At 36.0% G+C, this 23,069-nt stretch overlaps 5 protein-coding genes across 9 annotated transcripts; 2 read left to right on the plus strand and 3 right to left on the minus strand.

Annotated features, from left to right (window-relative positions):
* Positions 1 to 792, minus strand: LOC143347670 (NADH dehydrogenase [ubiquinone] 1 alpha subcomplex subunit 1-like). Its single transcript, XM_076777065.1, has 3 exons — positions 589 to 792; positions 250 to 336; positions 1 to 122 (listed from the first exon to the last, which is right to left on the minus strand). Exons 1-3 carry the CDS (start codon positions 685 to 687, stop codon positions 96 to 98), a joined length of 213 nt encoding a protein of 70 aa, XP_076633180.1. The 5' UTR covers positions 688 to 792; the 3' UTR covers positions 1 to 95.
* A 4,947-nt stretch (positions 793 to 5,739) lies between these two features.
* LOC143347801 (17-beta-hydroxysteroid dehydrogenase 13) lies at positions 5,740 to 8,529 on the plus strand. 4 transcript variants are annotated; one of them, XM_076777332.1, is made up of 7 exons: positions 5,740 to 5,942; positions 7,077 to 7,132; positions 7,204 to 7,380; positions 7,460 to 7,609; positions 7,818 to 8,074; positions 8,138 to 8,263; positions 8,348 to 8,529. In XM_076777332.1, the coding sequence occupies exons 1-7, from the start codon at positions 5,927 to 5,929 to the stop codon at positions 8,412 to 8,414; spliced, it is 849 nt and encodes a 282-aa protein (XP_076633447.1). In that variant the 5' UTR covers positions 5,740 to 5,926; the 3' UTR covers positions 8,415 to 8,529. The 4 variants fall into 4 exon arrangements, with proteins under 4 accessions (XP_076633447.1, XP_076633445.1, XP_076633448.1 ...); XM_076777330.1 differs by lacking the exon at positions 5,740 to 5,942 and adding an exon at positions 6,027 to 6,730 and having other exon boundaries at positions 6,956 to 7,132; XM_076777333.1 differs by lacking the exon at positions 5,740 to 5,942 and adding an exon at positions 6,027 to 6,618.
* Positions 8,505 to 14,551, minus strand: Sym (symplekin scaffold protein). The gene is made up of 16 exons (XM_076777329.1): positions 14,216 to 14,551; positions 13,775 to 13,971; positions 13,467 to 13,700; positions 13,107 to 13,393; positions 12,815 to 13,044; positions 12,571 to 12,756; positions 12,051 to 12,493; positions 11,693 to 11,965; positions 11,441 to 11,624; positions 11,093 to 11,334; positions 10,846 to 11,024; positions 10,613 to 10,773; positions 10,402 to 10,537; positions 9,952 to 10,316; positions 9,775 to 9,852; positions 8,505 to 9,655 (listed from the first exon to the last, which is right to left on the minus strand). The coding sequence occupies exons 1-16, from the start codon at positions 14,267 to 14,269 to the stop codon at positions 9,569 to 9,571; spliced, it is 3,336 nt and encodes a 1,111-aa protein (XP_076633444.1). The 5' UTR covers positions 14,270 to 14,551; the 3' UTR covers positions 8,505 to 9,568.
* A 196-nt stretch (positions 14,552 to 14,747) lies between these two features.
* On the plus strand, positions 14,748 to 19,037 carry LOC143348120 (ketohexokinase). The gene is made up of 6 exons (XM_076777995.1): positions 14,748 to 15,284; positions 15,619 to 16,215; positions 16,292 to 16,693; positions 17,106 to 17,622; positions 17,715 to 17,801; positions 17,894 to 19,037. The coding sequence occupies exons 1-4, from the start codon at positions 15,142 to 15,144 to the stop codon at positions 17,194 to 17,196; spliced, it is 1,233 nt and encodes a 410-aa protein (XP_076634110.1). The 5' UTR covers positions 14,748 to 15,141; the 3' UTR covers positions 17,197 to 17,622; positions 17,715 to 17,801; positions 17,894 to 19,037.
* On the minus strand, positions 17,019 to 22,588 carry LOC143348126 (short-chain dehydrogenase/reductase family 16C member 6-like). 2 transcript variants are annotated; one of them, XM_076778002.1, is made up of 8 exons: positions 22,396 to 22,588; positions 19,159 to 19,318; positions 18,829 to 18,983; positions 18,377 to 18,554; positions 18,138 to 18,267; positions 17,922 to 18,045; positions 17,479 to 17,604; positions 17,019 to 17,412 (listed from the first exon to the last, which is right to left on the minus strand). In XM_076778002.1, exons 1-8 carry the CDS (start codon positions 22,413 to 22,415, stop codon positions 17,337 to 17,339), a joined length of 969 nt encoding a protein of 322 aa, XP_076634117.1. In that variant the 5' UTR covers positions 22,416 to 22,588; the 3' UTR covers positions 17,019 to 17,336. The 2 variants fall into 2 exon arrangements, with proteins under 2 accessions (XP_076634117.1, XP_076634118.1); XM_076778003.1 differs by lacking the exon at positions 22,396 to 22,588 and adding an exon at positions 21,331 to 21,995.
* Positions 22,589 to 23,069: the final 481 nt, after the last annotated feature.

Here is a 23,069-nt window from a genome sequence, read left to right on the forward strand (position 1 = left end):
TTGTGGACAAACTGAACTCGAGTTTATTATATTACTTATAATCATACATTTACATACTACAATGATGTCCTATCTTGTGAAATAAATGTATGTGTTTATTTATCAGGAATATTCTCCAAACCCTATAAAAATAAAACCATATTAAGTAAGTTCTTTAATAAGCAATCAATAGTTTTAAATAATACAATATCGCATAATAATATAAATCTTTAGACTCATTAGATGATATAAATCTATATAAATGCTTACTGCTTTCTTCCAAACTGAACCAGTTAATGCATTATCTCTCTCGAACATTCTATAATCCCAATTCCGCTGTAACCTTCTTCGCATTGGCTGTAACAATACAATGCAATTAAATTAAATATAGAAACGTAAATAATAAAGAAAAAAATTATAATATAGGACAATGCTGTAATAACTGAAATAGTGTAGTTGAGTAATTGGTCAATCGTCACTTTACGTTTATTCACCAATGTTGTATAAAAAGAAGAAAATTTAGTGTTACATAAAGTCTTTGTTTTATGGCACAGGCTCTACATATTCTTATTACGTAATCGTATAGGTTAGAATAGAAAAACAACATACGCATCCATATAACAGATCATTCACGTGGTATGGAACTATTTGTGGTAGCATGATCGCAGCACCTAGTATACCAATTACTGGTAATATCTCATACCACATTTTGAATAAATCTTTTTAGTGTTAATACACCAAAATCGTACTCCGTTAAAGAATGCTGCGCAACCAATCTGATGTACACATTATACCACAGCCTCCTCAACCTATGAATCATGACAGTAAGGTAGATGGTGCCTCGTGTACAGAGTATAGATGCCAGATTCAGCACCCGGTGCGATACTCACACATGGCAGATCACGCGTACGTGAGCTCGTGGAGTTTCGGAAAGTCGACAAAGGCAAACTGACACATGCCCTCTTTCTCGATTATTCCGAAGCTGCCCGAAGTAATTTCGGTCCGCCTCGTGGGAGTCGAGAGAGAAAGGCTCACATTTGCCTTCTCGCTCTTAACAACTGAAATCCGACCTCCCGTCTACGGCATACGATTTGGAATCACGAGCCGTGATTCTCGACTGCCCAGCCATTTTTACCTTTCGACCTATGTAGGCGCACATAAGCAAAGTACTCATAATGGAAAAAATTAATAAATAGTAATGAAAAAATTCTCGCTCTTGAACAACTAATATCCGACCTCCCGTCAACAGGTCTCCACTGGCCTCTGCTGATCGCTGCTGACCACTCCTGGAATTTCTGACAACGTATAACGATTAATACTGACGTCTGCCAGCCTCCGCTGGCCTCTGCCGAACGTTACTGACCACTGCAGGTATTTCTGATAATGTATAACGATTAATACTTACTACTGCATGCCCTTACAAGTCTCTGCTTGCCTTTGCAGGTTTCTGCTTGCCTGTGCATGCCTCCACTGGACTCTGTTGACCGCTACTGACCACTCCTGTTACTTTTGACAACGTATAACGATTACTACTGACTTCTGCCAGCCTCCGCTTGCCTCTGCTGACCGCTGCTCACCACTTCTGTTACTTCTGACAACGTATAATGATTGCTACTGACTTCTGCCTGCCTCCGCTGGACTCTGCTGACCGCTACTGACCACTCCTGTTACTTCTGACAACGTATAACGATTATGACTGGCTACTGTTAGCCCCTCCCAGCCTCTGCTGGCCTCTGCTAACCACCGCTTATATTTCTGACAACGTATAACGATTACTACTGACTTCTGCCTGCCTCCGCTGGACTCTGCTGACCACTACTGACCACTCCTGACACTTCTGACAACGTACAACGATTACAACTTGTTACTGCCTGCCCCTGCTGGACTCTGCTTGCCACTGCTTGCCACTGCTAGCCTCTGCTGACCACAGCTGACCACCCCTGATGCTTCCGACAACGTATAACGATTACTACTTGTTACTGCTTGCCCCTGCTGGACTCTACTTGTCTCTGCATGCCTCTGCTGACCTCCGTTGGCCTCTGCTGACCTCTGCCAGCATCTCCCGACCTAAGCTGGCCTCTGCCAACATCTCCCGACGTCAGCTGACCATCGCTGACCACTGCTGACCGTTGCTGACAACTTGTGACATGATGTAATATAATATAATATGTTTATATGTATTAAAGTTTTGTATAATGTAAATGTATGACAATAAATGATATAATTTCAAAGTATTCTATATGTTCTCATCATTTTTTACCGTCCTTTTCCTCTCCAAATCATTTTCTTACCTATAAGATGCGTACCACCTTCTTCGCAAGTTCACCAGCATTTTAGAAATGTTCCGGGCGCTTTGAAAATCCGGATGGCCTTGACCCAATTTCGAAAGTGGGTCAAGGCCATTCGAATCTTAGAAAAATTCCGGGCGCTTTGGAAATCCGGATGGCCTTGACCCAATTTCGAAAGTGGGTCAAGGCCATTCGAATCTTAGAAAAATTCCGGGCGCTTTGGAAATCCGGATGGCCTTGACCCAATTTCGAAAGTAGGTCAAGGCCATCGAATCTCAGAAAAATTTCGGGCACTTTGAGAATCCGGATTTGGCCTTGACCCAATTTCGAAAGTAGGTCAAGGCCATTCGAAATTTTAGAAATCTTCGGGCCAACTTGGAAATCCGGATGGCCTTGACCCAATTTCGAAAGTAGGTCAAGGCCATCGAATCTTAGAAAAATTCCGGGTGCTTTGGGAATCAGGATTTGGCCTTGACCCAATTTCGAAAGTAGGTCAAGGCCATCGAATCTTAGAAAAATTCCGGGCACTTTGGGAATCAGGATTTGGCCTTGACCCAGTTTTGAAAATGGGTCAAGGTCACCGGCATTTCAGAAAACGCTCCGGGCACTTTGGAATTCCAGTTTTAAGTAGAGAAACGGTTTCTTATAACTAAGGGAATAATGGGGAGAGGAAAAGAAAGGTAAAAGTGACGAGAACACATAGAATTCTTTGCAATTATATTATTTATTGCCATAGATTTACATTATACAAAGCTTTAATACATATACATCATGTCAGGAGTTGTCAACAAAGGTCAGCAGTGGTCAACAGGGGCCAGCAGAGGTGTGCAGAGGCAAGCAGAGACCAGCATACGTTATACGTTGCCAGAAATATAAGCGGTGGTCAGCAGAGGCCAGCAGTGGCAAGCAGAGATCACCAGGGGCGAATAGTAGTAAGTAGTAAGCGTTATATGTTGTCAGAAGCATCAGAGGTGGTCAGCAGCGGTCAGCAGAGACGAGCAGAGGCATGCAGTGGCAAGCAGAGATCAGCAGGGGCGAACAGTAGCATGTAGTAATTGTTATACGATGTCAGAAGCATCGGGGGTGGTCAGCAGTGTTCAGCAGAGGCCAGCAAAGGCATGCACAGGCAAGCAGAAACCTGCAAAGGCAAGCAGAGACTTGTAGGGGCATGCAGTAGTAAGTATTAATCGTTATACATTATCAGAAATACCTGCAGTGGTCAGCAGCGTTCGGCAGAGGCCAGGAAAGTTCAGCAGAGACAAGCACACGCTGACAGAGATCAGCAAAGACCAACAGAGGTTAGCAGAAGTCAGAAGTAATCGTTATAGGTTGTCAGAAATATAAGCGATGGTCAGCAGAGTCTAGCAGAGGCAAGCAGTAATCAGGAGCAGTCAGTAACAGTCGCTGTATGGTGTCAAAAGTTGTTGGGAGTTCTGTACTTTTGTCAGCACTGGTCATCAGAGGTCATCTGAGGCAAATAGAAACCAGGAGTAATTTGCAGAGTTCAGTAATGAACTCTAGGAAAGGCAAGTAAAAATGCCTGGTCAGTCGAGATTCCGAATCGTATGCCGTTGACGTGAGGTCGGATTTCAGTTGTTCAAGAGCGAGAAGGCAAATGTGAGCCTGCCTCTCTTAACTCCCACGAGACGTGTCCACGGTGCACTTGGCGCTTCGACTGGCATCTCTGGTTTATACCAGAGATGACAGATCACGCGTATGTACGTGAGCTTGTAGTGTTTCGGAAAGTCGACAAAGGTGAACTGACTGCTCTCCTTCAAGAGTCTCTCAGAGATGCCAGAAAGGCACCGAAGGTGCTCTCTCACACTATGCCAGATCACGCGTACGTGAGCTCATGGAGTTTCGGAAAGTCGACAAAGGCAAACTGACGCATGCCCTCTTTCTCGATTCTCCGAAGTTGCTCGAAGTATTTAATTATTGAAAAAAAAGGAATTTTTTTTATTATTCCTATGTATGAGCGTACATATGTATATTATTAATACGATTGAGTATAAATGGTTGAATGAATTTAAATGGAACTTTACATTTAAGTTTTATGTTCTCATTTCAAAGTCCGATTAGTCTTTGACTATAATCAGCCCATGGATAATAATGATTATATCTCTTGTTTCATAGTTGTTCCGATACATAGGCGTAATTTATAAAAGATCTTTTAAATGTTTCATATAAATCTTGGGAAGAATTCAATTTTATGTAAAAAAAATTAAATAAACTTTTTCTTTATCTTCTCTAGAAAAGAAAAACTTAAATGAAATCTTATACATTACATGCTTACTTAAATCGCATTGAAAACGAATACCACAAATGTTTTAGAATAATGTGCAAAATGGTTTTACTCGCATAGGGTTAATTGAGAAATAAATGCTTGGTAATTAAAAACAGCAGTAAGCAGCTTAACCGGCTGGGATTTTCGCTAAAAGAAATTGAAAACTCGGTTCTATCAAGGGAAAGTTGGAATGGTACCCGGTTTTGGGTTAAGTTTTACTGCAAGATATTATTAAAGTTATTACAGCTACTTATCTTCAAAAATATCCTCTGCATGCCACTGCTGACCACTACTGACCGTTGCTGACAACTTCTGACATGATATAATATAATATAATATATTTATATGTATTAAAACTTTGTATAATGTAAATCTATGGCAATAAATGATATAATTACAAAGAATTCTATGTGTTCTCATCATTTTTACCTTTCTTTTTCTCTCCCCATTATTCCCTTAGCTATAAAATACATGCAACCTCTTCGCAAGGCCGCCAGCATATTGGAAATGTTCCGGGCGCTTTGGAAATCCGAATGGCAAAACGCCCAAGTTTATCGTGGAATAGTTCGTTACTTTCAATGCTAGATGGCGCTTATTTACCGACCTCAATCCCCCTGGTGCTAAAACGCCCAAGTTTGTCGTGGAATAATTCGTTATCTTCAACACTAGATGGCGCTTATTTACCGACCTCAATCCCTCTGGTGCTGAAACGCCCAAGTTTGTCGTGGAATAGTTCGTTATCTTCAACACTAGATGGCGCTTATTTACCAACCTCAATCCCCCTGGTGCTAAAACGCCCAAGTTTGTCATGGAATAGTTCGTATCGTCCACGCTAGATGGATTTCTCGACAAACTTAGGCGTTTTAGCACCAGGGGGATTGAGGTCGGTAAATAAGCGCCATCTAGTGTTGAAAATAACGAACTATTCCACGACAAACTTGGGCATTTTAGCACCAGGGGGTTTGAGGTCGGAAAATAAGCGCCATCTAGCGTTGAAAATAACGAACTATTCCACGACAAACTTGAGCGACTCTCTCGATTCCTACGAGGCGGTTCGAAATTACTTCGGATAGCTTCAGAGAATTGAGAAAGAGAGCATGTATCAGTTTACCTTTGTCGACTTTCCGAAACTCCATGAGCTCACGTACGCGTGATCTGGCATGTGTGAGTAGTGCACCCGGTGCTCAATCTGGTATCTGCTTGTGTACTGAATCGTTGAGCGGCACACCATTTATCGATTAGATATTAGATTGTCATTGAAAGAAATTATTGAAAATGTTAATTGAATTTAAATTTTTTGTTATGTTTCATCTTTTTCAATTTAACGTATATTTATAGAGTAATCAATTTATAAAATTGGACATTCTCTTTAAAAATGGTACTAGATATAGGTACCGAGCTAATTGTAAATATACTAGATATAGGTACCGCGCTAATTGTAAATATACATGTATACAATGTATACGGAAGTTTCAATCGCACATGTGTTTATAAATGTCATCATAGAACATCACGTTCTATATTATTAGTATCATCTTTTGTTCACGATTTAGCAAATCAAAATTGTTTAAAAATAGTAAAGATGTAAAATATAAAAGAATGCAAGATTTTCGTTTATCGTTCAAGTATCGTTTTGTGCATTAATAGAAAAATATAGAAGGAATCACAAATATCTATTAAATTATTTTTATATAAAAAATAATTCGGATAAGTTTCTGAAAGTATTTCTTCGCTAATTTCAAATTAAAAGTTTCAATTTTTACGTATAGTTAAATATATTCTCGATGATCAATGTCTACCAATTAATGATATACAATCAAATTCAATGTTTTGTTAACATTTTCTTAGGGGGTTACACATATGAAACAATACAGTAAACCGTAATCAAAGGTTTTAAAAAAGCGTGCTCGAGTGTGTGATATATATCATAAAATTCGATAACATTTTATAATAATAACGCTTGTTTGTGTTGCTACGAAACGTCGCACTGGCGATGTAAATTTTGGATAGCTCCCTCCGCAATGTATGATACGTTATCATAAAGTTCACGACGATACATGACACAAGGTATACATGTTTCGATTAAATAAAAGCATTTTTCACGCGATTAATTGATTTAAATTATCCCATGACGCGATTGGGTTTACATTTTGATCTTATTACTTCATTCAGAAAAATGGTAAGTGTGCGATGAAAGTTTATTTAACAGAAAAAAAGATTTTTAGTAATTATACATTTTTTAAGCCAATTTTCGATCAGATCTATGCTTAAATTAATGATTAGATTCTTTTCGATTTTAAAAGATGAAATTTACTTTAATTTATGTAATTATTAATTATGTTTATTATTTATTACTTTTGTGTTATTGCTATCATTATTTTTTTGTTTTAAAATTATGTTTTAGGAGAGTCTAAGGAGAAGCTTTAAACCACCAAAGATGCTACTAAAACTGTATTCTCTTTTCATTTTGATACTGGATCTTGCAACACTTTTAATTGGAATTTTCTTTGCTATCTTAATTGCAGTGTACAGAACATTTAGACCTCCACCTTTGAAAAGTCTTCATGGGGAAGTTGCAATGGTAATATAGTCATTGGTATTTAATTTAAAAATAATTTGTTTTATTTGTTAGATATCCTCTTTTTTATTCAGATTGTTGGTGCAGGTCGTGGAATAGGAAGGGAGTTAGCGATTCATTTGTGTCAGTTGGGTGTTAGTGTTGCTTGTGTAGATGTTAATATTGAAAATTGTAATGCTACTGTGCTAAGTGCCTCACAGGGAATAGGGATAGCTAAAACATATATTTGCAATGTAACTATTAAGAACGAAGTAAGTATTATCGATTGTAAAATTAATATTCATTATGTAAAAGTCATATATTAATTAAATTGTAAATTAATTATAATAGGTAGCTCATACAGTGAATATTATTCAATCTCAATTAGGCAAAATTACAATGCTTTTTCATTGCTGCAGTATACCTAGTCCTAGAGCATTAATTCAAGATCGACCGGAAATAAGACATACAATTGACTTGACTGTTATTAGTCACTTCTGGGTAAATATTAAATGCACTGCAGAGATAGGCAAAATTTTATTAGTTTCTTGCAAGATGAGTGACAAATAAATATTTCTTTATCTTTTATTCCTTATTTGAAACTTTTTATCAAGATAAGAATTTTCTCCATCTCTGGTGCATGATATATACTTATATATTATATAGTATTATTAGCATTATAAATGTAAACAATAACTTGTGTTTTTAGTTATTGGAAACAGTTTTACCTTGTATGGAACAAATTGGTAAAGGACACATAGTGGTCTTGTCTTCTGTTGCTGGCTTATCGGGTGGTGCCACTGGAGGCAGTAGAGTTCCTTTGTCCACCGCACAGTTTGCAGTTCAAGGATTAGCAGAATCACTGCATACAGAATTAAGACATTCTAATAGTAACATTATAATTACTTTAGTTCATGTCTATCCGTTTATCGTAGGCGCAGAAGCTGCTAGAGATATTCGTTTTAGGTAAGGAATGAAAGAAACTATGCCATATTGTTACAAATATTTATCATTTTACGTTTTGTACAGAATACCAAGTTACTTCGGCACAATGCCCGCCGCGGAAGCGGCTAAGCAAATTTTAGACGGTGTTCGGCGAAATTACGCGGAATTTAGTGTGCCTGGGTATTTACTTTATCTGGGGCACGTTCTTAGGTAAGTTTACCATTAATATCGCCAACTACGTAAAGAGTTTAAAAGAACTAACTTACGTGTAAATAATATATTTTATATTTCCAGAATACTTCCAAAGAAAGCATCGTTTATGTTACGCGACTTACTAGACACAGGAGTTGATTTTGGATGATATTTAGTTTTTCTAATCAAATATGAACATCGGCTTTCTTTATATAACTATAATACATGTTATGGGAAAATGTACAAGAGAAGTTTCAAATTTATATAACAGAATATTTTATTTACCTTTTCTACATTGTTCGATCGTTGAAATGTTACCTGTTAAAGATCTCTCTTTTGTAACTCTTGTTTCATAGTATTGATATCAAATATACTACGTATTTAAGTAGATAATAAAAATAATACGTGATGTTTAATAGATGCGCTAAGTAATTACGAGTAATCTGTAGAATGATTTGTTAATTAATACAAGAAATAAAAACACACGCACATACGCACACACACGCAACACATATCATAAAATCTGATAAATACATTTATGGCATGTAATATTTAAGTGTAAGTCAACAACTATGAGATAGTTTTAATACTTACTTTTTGAGAATCATGACATCTGTAAAATCAAACATACTGCAAGTTGAACATTTATCAAACAACACGTATCTATACAGTATAAATCATATATATTTTGTGAAACAAATAGAAAATATTATCACATTTCACACTGAAAAAAATGGTCTATATACATGGTGTTGTAAATGATTTAACGTGGCAAAATATCTATTTTGGGTGTTTGATAAAAGGTTCTTTAGATTCGATTACCAAGACTGTGTACAAATTTGTAACTATGTATCAACATTTAGATTTTTTACCAGCAATTTTGTTGTAAACTTCACAAAGAATGCCGAGTATTAATAAATATATTTTTGTATAAACACAGATCTTCGATTAACAATGATAATCGTGTTTCATCCCTTTCAAAATAAAATAAGCATTTGCATTGAAATGAGTCGTTTCTTATAGAGTTATGAATGTCTTGATATGTAATTAAGAATATACTATATCATGAAAATAAAATTTAAATGTAAGCAAACTATTATTTACAAAACCAGAATTAAAATGGGATTTGTCAAAACTATAAAACAAATTGAATTTACGGCAAAATTCTGAATCCGAAATATTTACATGTTGCATGTGGATCTAACGTTTCAGATTATTATGAAATATGAGAAAAAAATAATTCATGATTTACAATGTGAATTCGTTAAAGTTGGGACAATCTGTAGATGATGATTCAAATCCCAACACTGGAATGAGTTTATGCTAATCTAAACCAGGGGGGGCTGGTTCTGAAACATCAGTTTCCATTGTATCTGGTTTTTGTTCGATCGTATAATCACCAGGTGGTGCCTGCAAGAAATTGAAGGAAAAGCTGTTTGGATCAGTTCATATATTTATTTTTTTTTTGTTTGTTTTTCTTTTATGATAGTATAAAAATCGACTCTTTATATACAAGTATTTTTACTCACAATATCAAATTCATCATGCATGTCGCAAGGCGATTTACCCTGTATAACATCCATTATCGATTGTGGAATGTGCGCTTTCTGAAATGTAACAATCATATTTTTTTCGTATAGATAAAATTTTTTTTAGTCGTTAACAAAGCAATACAATTGTTAATACATTGTAATAATGATAGTCACCTGATTTTCAGCAAAAGCTTCGACGTGCGCTAGTAAAGGAGTACGTAAATTGGAGGCCATCCTTAACGCCTCGGCCAATTGTGTCGGAGGAAGTTGCAAAATGACCGCAAAACTCTGTGGTTGTGTGCGCTCGCAACATTTTACAAAACCCTCCCAGACCTTTGGTTGCTTCCAAACTTGTTTCAGAATTAATCGTTGAAGTATGTTCATAACGAATCCGCTTAACCTTGGATACAAAGCTAGACTTTGTATTACTGTACGCATTAGTAATGTAGGAAGCGGTGTCATTTCCATGAGGTGTTGCATTACAACGGCTACGGTTTCTTGCGTGTACACTTGTTTTTCAGCGAAACACAGAGACGTAGCTGCAAATCGATATTATTGCATGACCATCGAGTAAGAAAGAAAATTATTTAAAACAGGAAAAACAAAAATTAAATATCTCCCAACCTTTTATAATTGTTTTTAATTCGGCTTTACTTGGATCTATATTATGCAAGGCTATTAAAAGTTCAGCAGGTGTGATTGGAGAAGTGTGAGGTACACCGCTTTCATTATTATGAGTACCCAGTAATCTATTGAACACCTGTGGAAGAATCATTGAAATACAATACTCACTTTTATTTTAGATTTGGATAAACCTTCTTACAGATACATTTACCTCTTTAACAACAATAGGATTTAATTTGATAAGTTTCGGAAGGGCAGCTATAACTTCTTTCTTCGTTAGGCCATTCAGAACTGGTATCAAAAATCGAACATCGGAAACTCTCGTCTGATAAAGTTCTCTTACTCTTGCTACTAATTCTGAGCTTGGTGCAGCTAAATACGGAACAATGTGTTAAACATAAAACACCGTGAAAATATAGGGATTTAAATTGCAGGCTTACATACATTTCTCTGTAAGAATATGAATAATTCTTGTAACTAGCGTTTCTGCGCCTTTCGGGCAATTTTCAACAAGAGCTAATAGCTGTGGACTGCCCATTCCTAAAGACCTCACAGGTCCTTCTACTAATCTAAGAACCATACGTTTTACATCCGCGCTCATTGATGTATAAACTCTTGCTAATCTATAAGGATAATATCGATAAGAATTTACGCTTATTTTTTCAATACGTTCGCTAAATAAGTAACTTACTCATGGATTAGATCCTGATGCTCGCTCAACAGAGCGAGGTACAACCCAAGACAAGCTCTTGTAGTCGATTCGGTCCATTGGATTTCTACTTGCGGTCTACCCCGGTCCTGTCCAAAAACGATTTCGGGTGGAGTATGAAGTCGTAAGAAACCTAAATAAAGAACCGCGTACTCTTCTATGAGTTTACTTAATTCAGGACGACTATATAGTTGACAAACTAATTGTATAGCAGCTTCCCTTATCTATTCGTAAACAAACAAGATTAGAACGTTAAAATAAAAGTGTTTAAAACACTTTAATAATACGTGCTTTACAATATTTCATGCATTGTATAGCGTTATAGCTTACAGTGCTGTTCTCATGACCAGTATGACATAATAGCACATTCAGGAATACTAGTTGTTTTGTTGGTCTGCGAATAACCATGTCTTTTAATAATTGTAACGGTGTCAGTCCTCTTGTTTCATCAGAAGACACCATTTTTAAAGCCTCAACAGCATCTTCGGTAATTAAAGGAGCCTCCAAGTACAATCTTTTCCCAAATAAATACACGGTTAATATTATTTGTCTTATTGTTGAATATTCTATTAAGTCTGTTACCTATTTAACAGCGTGTCACGATCTTTGCCTTGAACCAGATTTATTGCCGATACTAAGGTACATAACAGAAAGTTGTAAGCCTGATGTGGAGCTTCTTGAGGCTTTGTACACAATGTAGTTCGCCTTTGGAAACCCTGAAGTAACGCATATTCTTCGTACAACCAACCTAAAGCTAAGTCTAAACGATTTCTCATATCATCGGTAATATACCGTATTACTGCTTCTTTAATATACGGATTGAACGTTGCGGCTAGAGTTGTTAAAATTTTTGATCTGAATCGAAATAATGAGAAATTAAGTATTCAGGTAGAAATACATAATACTATTTAAGAGATAACGAATACATAAATTTGTATACCTGATAGCTGCCACGCCACCGAACACGGCTATCTTTTCGGAAAGTAGAATTCTATTAACAGCCATCAGCAACATTTTTTCTTTTATTTCCTTCGATAATGGTTTTGTAACTTCAGACAATTTCAAAGCTTTTAAACGATTTCTCGCTTTTGCAAGTGATTTTTCGTGCGCTTCCAAAGATGCCTTTGCCTCTTTTTCTTTCTCTCTGTCTTTTTCACGTTTTCGTTCCCGTTTCGCTTCGGCCACGCTAATGGTCGGATTTTTTACTAAATCCTCCATTACAGCGTCTTCGTCTTTAGCGTCTTTTTTCTTTTTCGCTTTAGCTTGTTTTATCTGTGCAGCTAGCAATTTAGCAATCGTTTGACGTTGAGTATTAATATCGGTCGTTGAAGTAGGCTGATATTCTCTTTGGAAAATTGTGGTCATTGTGTCTGGGACCCATGCCTGTTAATGAAATCCACATTAATAAAAAATTAAAAAATAGTAGCTTCTATGATAATTGTATAAAACATATTATATACCATGCTATCCATTACTAAATCTGTAGCAATCTCTACGCTTAATCTTTCTGCAATAAAGTTTTCTGAAAGTTCCAGTAGTTCAGGTAATTTTGGGGCAGGTACTGGACTAGGTAAAATTTCTGGTTCATCTGGTATTAACGTAGTCTCGATTTTAAGGCGTTTTGCAGCTGAAACCGCAGCTGCTTCCTAAAAATTATATGAATTAATTTATGAATAAAGTCTCGTCTATTGACTTCGAACTTACTTGTTGGCGTTTCTTCATACGTCGAATATCTTCTGGTTTTGGATAAGCCTTAATTATTTCTTGTTCTTTAGCCCCAAGTTGTGTTAATTGTTTAGCTATTGTGGACGCGAATTCTATACTCGCTGGGTGCTTCATCAATCCTAACAGAGTTAATTTCAATTGCTTTTGCACACTAGTTACTTGAGAATCCGATAACGTTGGTGGTAAATCGTGTTGTAGCCTTTGCAAAGCTGTAATTTGACATCTTTTAGTTACAAACCGAATATAAACACACTGTCCTCAAAAATATTACCTTGTATTACACCTGACATGAATTGAGGTCTTGTTTTCGCAATCAATGCCAGAGATCCCATGCATGTCATTAAATTCACACTGCTCACATGCGGAGATCCATGAAATTTAATTAATAAATCCATTACGTCATTAGCTTCTTCTTCTAATTTTCGTCTACGAGCTATTTTTAAAGTTAATGGGATATCTTCTAAAGAAAAATCATCTGGTTTTTTTGGTGAATCTGGATCTGGGTATGTTTGTATCAAAACAACACCCTCGAGGAACTTCACAGCTTGTGTTCTAATTCTGAAATATAAAAGTATCTTGTAACATAAAGTTGACTGATGCAATAAAAAAATAATTCTGATAATCTTTTTACCCATCATTATCACTATCTATCATATTTATGATCTGAATTTTTAAAGCGCTAAGTTGGGTCCATGCTACTTCCATTTCTGGAGTAACTGTAATGGCACTAGATATCCATTTTAATGCTGCTCTCAATATTCTGCCACTAGCTCTAAGAGCTCGTTTAGCAACAGCTGATGATTCGTCAGAAACTAATCTTAAAAGTATCTGAACCACACGTGGAATAATTTCTGGTTGTTTTATTCTATAAATATAATATACCAATAAAAAAAGAATAATTATAATGTATTGTATAATATATTCTATAATCATAATTACCCAGCTTCTTCTATAAAACCTGTAACCGTTTTCCTAACTTCTGCATTTCTGTCTACAGAGAATTGCAGTGCTTCGTCCAAATATAATGGGAGCAATTGTGGTTCTTTATTAATTAAGATTTCTTGAACTTTACATAAATTTGTGACTTTTATATCTCCTTCTGGATTTAAGGAAGCTTCGTTCAACCATTCAACTATCTGTAAGATTTAATACCATGCCAGTTTTCTTATTTTTTTTAAATTTCTATAGTAAAAATATATTTTTATAATTAAGAATTTTATACATTCTACCACATCAAATACTTTTTTTACAAATTAGTTATAAGTATTCGAGCAATAGTTATCATAGTTTCGCGAAATGTATGCGTATTTCTACGCGTTACATATGCTCTGTTTGTAGTCAAGAAATATATTTCAAAATTGTTGAGGTTATGACACTGACCAAATCACCCGGTCCTTTTTCCAGCTCTGTTCTTCTATGTAATCGGGGGTCCATATTATAATTTTTAATATTCAAGCAAAAATTAAACGTTCATATAGATTACTGTGGAAAAAGCTGTCGGACAATTATACTCTGAAGTTTCGATATACTGTAATTGGCTATGATTCAGTCAATGCGTATTCATCGCATAATTTAATGTTTGCTTAAGAGGCACATAATGTTTCTTGTAATTAAGGTAAAAGTTTGTTTCTGTTTGATTTGTGTAAAAGATTTTAAGTTAATGAACAATAAAATCTATCTTAACATTCAAGGAAATCGCTTGCGTCGCCATCTTGGCATTTTTACTATCCCTGAGCGCTATAATCGTTTGATGTTAAAGAAGCGGGAAGTTTAACATATATATATATATAGTATACACAATGAATGTATTAAGCATTTTCAGTTTCTAACATTGATAATGAACCAAATTGGCAGGTTATGTTTTCAATATGAAATGCCTTCTACGCAATACTAATAACTATAAATTAAAGAAACAATAAATCTGTATTAGGTTTTTTCGTAAGCTTTGTTTTCGAATATAAAGAGATCCGTCAATGTTCGTATTACAAAAATGAATTTTTAAATGAATGTCATGTACTATGATTAAGTTATTATTCTACTTTTAATAAATATTAACAAAAATTACTGTTGATTTAAAAGTTATCGATGTATCTCTATTCAGAGTGTTAAAGGTCGGGTAGACTTGATTGGAGTGCTTAATCTGACAGATAACGTGGATTAAGTTGACCAAGCGGAACGAAAGTAAAACCATGCATTATCAAAGCATGAAATTTATTTTACGCGTATGATGATCGATCAGAATTTAGTCATTTGTCGTGAAGTAAGGGAAAACGTAATGCGACTAGTGTGCTTAGACAGCAAGTAATATGATTTCAAGCTTTTATGAAAAAATTATTGGTACATCTTCTACAGAAGAGCAAAACCAGAAGAAAATTCTTTGTGTCGGATTGACTTGTTTGGACATCGTGCAAACCTGTAAACAATACCCCGCGGAAGATTCTGATCAAAGGTGAGAGTTTCTTTTGTTTGCGATTGCGCAATGTCACGTTTAGTTTATAGTGTACGTGATCAGTTTACGTTACATGAAAACATAAACATTGTGTTTACTATCATTTGACAATAAAATGTCATTTCATCATGTAGGTTATTTTCCATCGATGTGATTGATATCGAAATCATTGATATTCTCGATCTATGCGATAAATGCGAAAGTAAATTTACAGATCGTTATACATTCATACTTCTAAAAGAACATTGTATTAGAATTTACCAAACTGAAATAAATCGAATATTTATCGAAATTTGTAAATGTTTCATTTAATCTTTATTCCTTTGCTTTATAGATCTGTGGAATACAGATGGCAAAGAGGAGGCAATGCATCCAACACTTGCACAGTTCTTTCACTATTGGGAAGTCCGTGCGAGTTCCTTGGTACTTTGAGCACTGAAGAACACCTAAACTTTTTACGAAATGATATGAGGAAATATAACATTTGTTTTTCCCACTGTCCTATGGTAGAAGGCATTGGATGTCCTACGTCTACAGTTATTTTGAGTCTAAGTTCTGGTTCACGTACAATTTTACATCATAATCCAAGTCTGCCAGAATTAACATTAAAGGATTTTGAACAGCTGCATCTACAGGATTACAGTTGGATTCATTTTGAGGGCAGAAACTTGGTTGAAGTGTTATCTATGATGCAGTATGTGGAAAACTATAATAACACATTGAATTATAGTCAAGGTTTTAGTAACAAAGAGACCGATTGGAGCCAGATACCAATTACAGTTAGTGTAGAATTAGAACGTCCTCAACAGGAACTGTTAGATCTACTACCATATGTTGATGTAGCATTTATATCGAAAGATTTTGCTCAAAGTAGAGGATACGACAATATGAGCGAAACATTAAAGAATATTAGCGAAGATGCTAAGTCGGGGTATAGTTATGATTAAAGAGATACTTCTAAATTATAAGCATAATGTTAAATCGTTACTAACTATGTTTTCTTTCAGAGCAACGCTTATCTGTGCTTGGGGAGACAGAGGTGCTATGGCAAGAACACCGGATAACATCACTGTACAATCTCCAGCATTTCCACCACAAAAGATTGTGGATACTTTGGGAGCTGGTGATACTTTTAATGCTGCAGTATTGCATTTTTTGAATAAAACTAAACTAGACTTTATTAAAACGAGAAAGTCAGAATCGATCGAAGTAAATAATGCAATACAAAAAGAGAAAAAATTGAAACATAATATTAAAAAAAATTATAAAATTGAAAGCACAGAATGTAGTCACACAGAATTTATTACCCAAAATGTTTTACAAACGGCTGTGACCTTTGGCTGTCAGGTAGCTGGCGTCAAAGTTGGTTTAAAAGGCTATAATAAATTAGACGAAATTTTTAAACATATGTTAGAAAGTTAGCCAAAATATTATATTACTTTACACTGCATGTAAATATTTTAAAGGTACAATCGAGTTGCATAAATTTGTTTTAGTCACCAAAAATGAAATTTTTAAAGATAGTTTTATAAATTTGATTTATCGTTGTAAAGTCTTTTGATATTAGTAAAATTAGATATTCATAGTATAACATAATCTTTATATAAGCGTTACTTATATTTGTTTTTTGATCTGAATAGGATAAAATAAAGTTTTTCAATGTTGTTTTATCCATTTTTATCCGAATTAAGAGCCGAACTTTTATAGGATATAGCATACGTAAAATTACATAGATTACGGCTAAACATTTATTTATTATTAATTGACGTATATTATAATATACTCCTAATTTACATTTATTATGCTTAATTTCTTTCAAAGTACCAACAAGAAACGTACAAAAAAAAATAGGCCGTGTCTAACGATAGCAATGAGTGGTATTATAGATACCTTAAGATATTTCCTTACCTAATGTAAAATTATCTACAAGTTTATGAAGAATAATTACATGTGCGTATAAACAAATTCAAAGTAGCACAGATAGAGTAAACAAAAAAAAACTACTCCGTTTTTATAAATTAGGAGTATCGCTGCGGAAATATCAGACATTCGTTAACACCTGGTTTCCGCTTCGAGTGTAGCGTCGAAAAAGTCTGCCACGCTACATGCGCTCATTTCGGGAGTACATCTGAAAGAAGAAAAAAAAAACTTTAATCGATCGACCGAGAAAATGTGACTGTCGCATTACACGTACCTCAAGAAAACATTAACATAGAGCCAATGCGCGGGAATGGATAACTCTGAGATGTTTCGTCTCTGGGCCTGTACTATTTTAGCAACTGCCTCTTTCGGTGAAACCATCGCCATGAGGCTTGGGAACCTAAGTAGGAAGGACTTTGTTAGTTGATTATTTTTCATAACAATTATTTCTCATCTGTTATTATTCATTCAAGTATACTTTATACATTTAATTTTGTTTTTTCGCTTCAGAAAGTGTTCCTACCTTTAGTCCAATAATCCAGTCTGTATGCAAAAACATATATACGCGAATAATATTAATATGCGAACGATTTCCGTGTCAGGTAATGTATATAATTAATACGATATAAGAGCAATAAGAGAATACTTGTGTAACAATTTCAATGTATATTCGAAATATCTAATTAGAGATGGGTTTCGATGGGTTAGCGATTGTACCTGATCTTCGGTTTCAAGCAGAGTCCAGTGTCTACCATGTACGGGTAGATAGTCGTAAAATTGATGTTCGAAACCTTTTCTTTATTTAATGCTCGGATTTCTTCTTTCAAAGCTTCCATGAAGCCTGTTAACGTTATATGTAAGGTACAATTACGTAAGATCTCTGGAAGATTTCGTACAATGAAGAAAGCAAGATAAAAGGCACATGATTTTCACCTCTTACTGCAAATTTTGAGGCGCAGTAAGGAACCAGGTTGGCCAAACCGACGAATCCAGCCATCGACGAGAGAGCAACAATGTGCCCATGATTTCTTTGGATCATGCTGGGCAGAAAAGCTTGTACAGTCTGTGGTGAATTAAAAAAATGTTACGTAGTTAAAAAAATAACAAACGAAGCTAAAGGAATATCAGGGGATGTTGGTAGAAGGTTCGTTTTTTTGTCGACTCTAGCTCACCCAACAGTGTGCCAATACGTTGATGTCAAATATTCGCTTGATATCCTCAGGCGTGTGATCCAGGAAAGCATGACAAGGCATGATGCCAGCATTGTTAATCAAGATCGTTACGTCTCCGACTTCCTCCCTCACTTTCTCGGCTATACTAAATACCTCTTCTCTTTTTGACACGTCGCATCTACGAAACCCAACATGTTCGGTAATAACGTAGCGATAAAGAAAAAATAAATTGATTGATCGATAAGCACACAGTTACATCTCTTTAAGATACACATTAAAAATGTAAAATAACATTTGCAGAACCGTTTGAGGTAACATTATAACACCGTTTGAAAGGCGTTTTAATCTTTGAATTTTTTTTTTCCTTTTTAAGCTCTCCTGGTAATGGGCAATCGAATATAGCGCAAGCATCTATGTCATACTCGAACAAATGTTATCGAATTTCCACATACTTGTAACCATGAGCCTTAGTCCCACCCATCTGCTCAATTTCATTCACTGTTTCATTGTTTCCTTCTTGGTTTACGTCCCAGCAAACAACGGTGGCCCCTAATGACGCGTACTTTAGGGCCAATTCTTTGCCGATACCGTGACCCGCTCCTGTAATCTGTTTAAAAGTCAGTGCATACATGTATAAAATAAAGCGTACATTTGAACTTTTGATTATTATTGTAATTGAAATTTTTTCGAGTATTATTCTAATCGTCTATTTCCCTCGGGGTTGCAACTGGAAAATTGATTTAACCGTCCAAGTAATTGTCGAAAAATTGCATAATAAATACCAAGACAATTTCCCCAGCCACATTCTTCTCTTCAGCCGGTACGAATAGCCTGTATATTCCTTCGCTGATATAATAAAGAATCTTTACAAGTAACAGCAGAACGTCTGCCAAGATCAACACACCCCCGTACGCCTTAACCATGGTTTCTTGGTATGCACTCCTGCAACATGAAAGTTTTTCTGTTATTTTCGTTTCGTATTCGTTCGAGTGTGATTGATACTGTTCGAAATTAAGATAGCGAAAGGGAATGTTAATTTTTAACAACAGCAATGTTATTAAAAAGTTTACAAATATTAGATTATTCGTTGAAAATGTTTCGAAAGAAACATTGCACGTTTAAGGCGTCAGCCATCAATGACCATAATGGCGGCAATTAGTACAGTCACAGTTACAGCTTCGAATGACCTTGAAGCGAGGATTCAATCCTAATTTGTCAAAATATATTCTAATTTCCCCAATAAACCATTCGGCATGATAACCATTTTTGGTACATTTCATTTTCTTTGCTTCAAGGTCAACCGAAGGCCACGTTGAATTCGTCTTGATAGAAATTACGATACTATTACTCGACAATATGAAGTGTCAGTTAAGAAAATGAAGGTGACCTTGACAATTAATCGGAAATAAAATTCTCTTGAAATTATTTTCGGTTGTCCGCAAACATTATCGACTTTTGGTTAAAATTACTGATTATAACTAGTAACAATGATGTAAAACGAATCAGTAGAGTAGAGAAATGGAGTAAAATGAATAATAATTTGATAATGATTATCGGGAACGAAATAACAAAATTTCGATCACTTATAATCGTAATCTTTTACACTAAAAACATGTTAGTAGAAATGAAACTAATTGTTCGGATTTAAAATTTAAATAGCAGTTAGTGATTCTGGTTATCGTAAGTAGGTAGTTTGATATGCAGACGGCATGATTTTATTGTTACTTTTATTTAATAAGAATTGTCGAGTTTATAGATAAACGGCCGATAAACAGCTCCAAGCCGGTAGTGAAAACTTTACCTAGTTGAAATAACTTACACTTACAGTCAACCGATTGATCGAACTTTCATCGAACGAACGAGCGGTGCGTATAAATTGACTGTCACGCAAGTTCGGTTGCGAATATAGGCAATTACATACATATAAAATCTGTTTTTAAATTACGTTGTATTGTAGATTTACCATTCGAAAACGGTGCGGTTAAAAAAACGATTTTTGTAAGCAAGCTTTTGCCAAGTGGATAACAAGGTGAAGAGAAGTTAATTTTGATGGAGCGACCGAACAATTTTTCGTGTCGACGAGCTTTTGCTTTCTTAATTCCGGGAGAAACTTTAACGAGCGGAATGATAGACAGACGTTTGTAAGTAATCTTGATTGGTTCACGAAATCTAATTAACTCGAACGTTTCTTCTCAAGGCAATACCGATCGAGCAGCAACGAAATAGAGTACATGTATTTGAAAATCGAAGAAAGTATCAAAGCATCCCACAGTGGGCAAAATAAAATGAACCATGGTGAATCTTATATGGAAGAGGTTTCACATACATATATTAGTGATGATTTCTGGATTGTTAATATTGAATATTATCTTCAGATTAAACAGTGACTGGATTTGGTTTAATTGCTGTTTTAATTATATTTTAAAATATATGCAATTATAATTATAAATAATAATTATTTCGGTCATCTAAACAAAAGTTAAAATTCGATATTTGTCTTGATGTCGCCCACTGTGCATCGTCGTAGCTGTGATGCAAACGAAGGAAAATTAATTTGAAGGATGATTCTTTGCTGGTTAGTAGTCGGCATATAACGAAACCATTAACAAGATCCTGTTGTTTGTAAGCAACAATGTACATACTTCAGGCAGATTTATCGTCCTGAATTTTTGTTTGTCTCAGGATACACTAAGAACATTTCGAGGTCAAAACGGTACCTATGCAGAGTATGTATAAATCATACTATCAAGTATACCGAGTATATGTAATTTTTGAAATGCTCTTTCTTTGCACTATTTTCAATTATTGGATAATGCGAGTCTAAAGGAAACCCTGTTGATTTAAAACAAGGCGATTACAACTATATGCATGCATTTAATAAAAGTGTTATTTTCTAAGCTGTTTTCCAACATTTTATGTAAACGATGCTGTTTTATAATCTGTAATAATCTTACCGATCAGCGTGTTGCCGAAGAGCAGCTTCAACGGTCGAAACGGCACCTCTCAAATCGGTTTTCCTCTCGATCGATCAAGCGGTAAAGCAACGACAGACTTGTGAACCGTTTCCCTTCGTGTTCAGATCGCTACTAAACCGTCCGCGTATGTTTCCGTGACCACTATTAAGGAGAATCTTCGCATCGCGGGTAACCGAGCACACTCGCGACTATAGAGCGATCGTGAGTGTCGGCCGTGGTAAGAACCCGAGGGTGACTGCGTTGCTGCTGCGTCACTTACAGAACCGTGTGTACCAATTGTCGTGAAAACGAAAATACGATAGACTTCATTTATCTAGGTATACCAAAAGGTAATTAATAAAATAGTAGACGTTTACTTGTTGCAAGTTATTTTTTTGCATCCCGTGGGTAGTGTCGATCGATCAAGTTTTTTCACCAAAGAGCAAAGATCACCCTGATCGGATAAGGGACCGATCGAAAATAATTACGAGTACGGCTAACGCGTCCGTTTGGCTGTATTAGCGGTACTAACAGCATCTCTCGTACAAAACTGTAGCAGAGACACTTCTTCCTTCTTTGCGACGCAGCAGCTTCTCGCGATACCGGCTTTCGTGCGTCGATTACGCAACCACTTTCGCTTCGCGATGCATGTCGCATACTCAGCTGACCGCCAGACGCTCGAGTTTATCCGTAAAACGTTTCGTTCCAACACTTTTCACCGAATATTGCTCGCTCGACCGGCAAACTTTCATCCGACCAAGTCGAATGAGCACCGGCTACCCGGAATCCCGGTTTCTGCATCGCAACCACACCACCACCCACCAACGATCAACAAGGACTTATTTTTTCGAAAAATTATAACAGGATTTTCCGATCGCATCCATACTGTCATTAATAGAAGAACGCGTTCGATATTAAACTTTTTTATCACCTTTATTCGATAGTAAACGTACTCGATCTCGTCGAGACTGAAGACCGGTTCTCGGTTCTCTTATCTGGCCGTACCTATACCTATCCCTAAATTCAATCCTTAATTGCAACAAGAGATACGTTCTATGCACTCACCATGTATTCTGTCCGTCCATCGTGGCCAACTGTCGCGATGCCGAGTAATGACGTTCTCGAACGAGATTGTGCAAGTTACACGAGCAACGCTGCTTCCGAGAACCTGCGTTTGTGATATCGTGCCCTCGATGATAAAAAATAACCGTTCAAAATGAGAGATAAGGAAACGTAGAGGTGGAGGCAGGGTTAAAGACAAAGAGTAAGAGCGAGAGGACTATTTACGCCGGTAAAAAATTATGTACATACATAGCAGTCGCGATTGAGATAATACAGACGCGAACTCGGACGCAGAGAATTCTGTTTTCCAAAGCAAAATTTTTTACGCTGAAAGGTCGATTCCACGTCCAGAGACTCTGATCGGGACGACTATACATAGACGACCGTGGGTCAGTGCACCAATTCATCGATTTCCCATTCTGACATAAAACATCTGCTCGCTAGACGGGTGAAAATTCACTATTGCCCGTTACTTATGCCAATATTTATACGGTTTTCATCACGATTCGCGGTACTTTCGGTCCAACGGAGCCACTGAAACTTATTTTTGACGAGTACACGCAACTCGAACGTATTTAGAACGGTTTTCCTTCGAATCCCCGATGAACAAATTCCAATAGATTCGATTTCGTCTCGTTATTTGTAAAAACCAGCACCAGCGCACAGTCTATCGTCTA

This window comes from Colletes latitarsis, chromosome 11, assembly GCF_051014445.1.
Source record: "Colletes latitarsis isolate SP2378_abdomen chromosome 11, iyColLati1, whole genome shotgun sequence".
Lineage (NCBI taxonomy): Eukaryota > Metazoa > Arthropoda > Insecta > Hymenoptera > Colletidae > Colletes > Colletes latitarsis.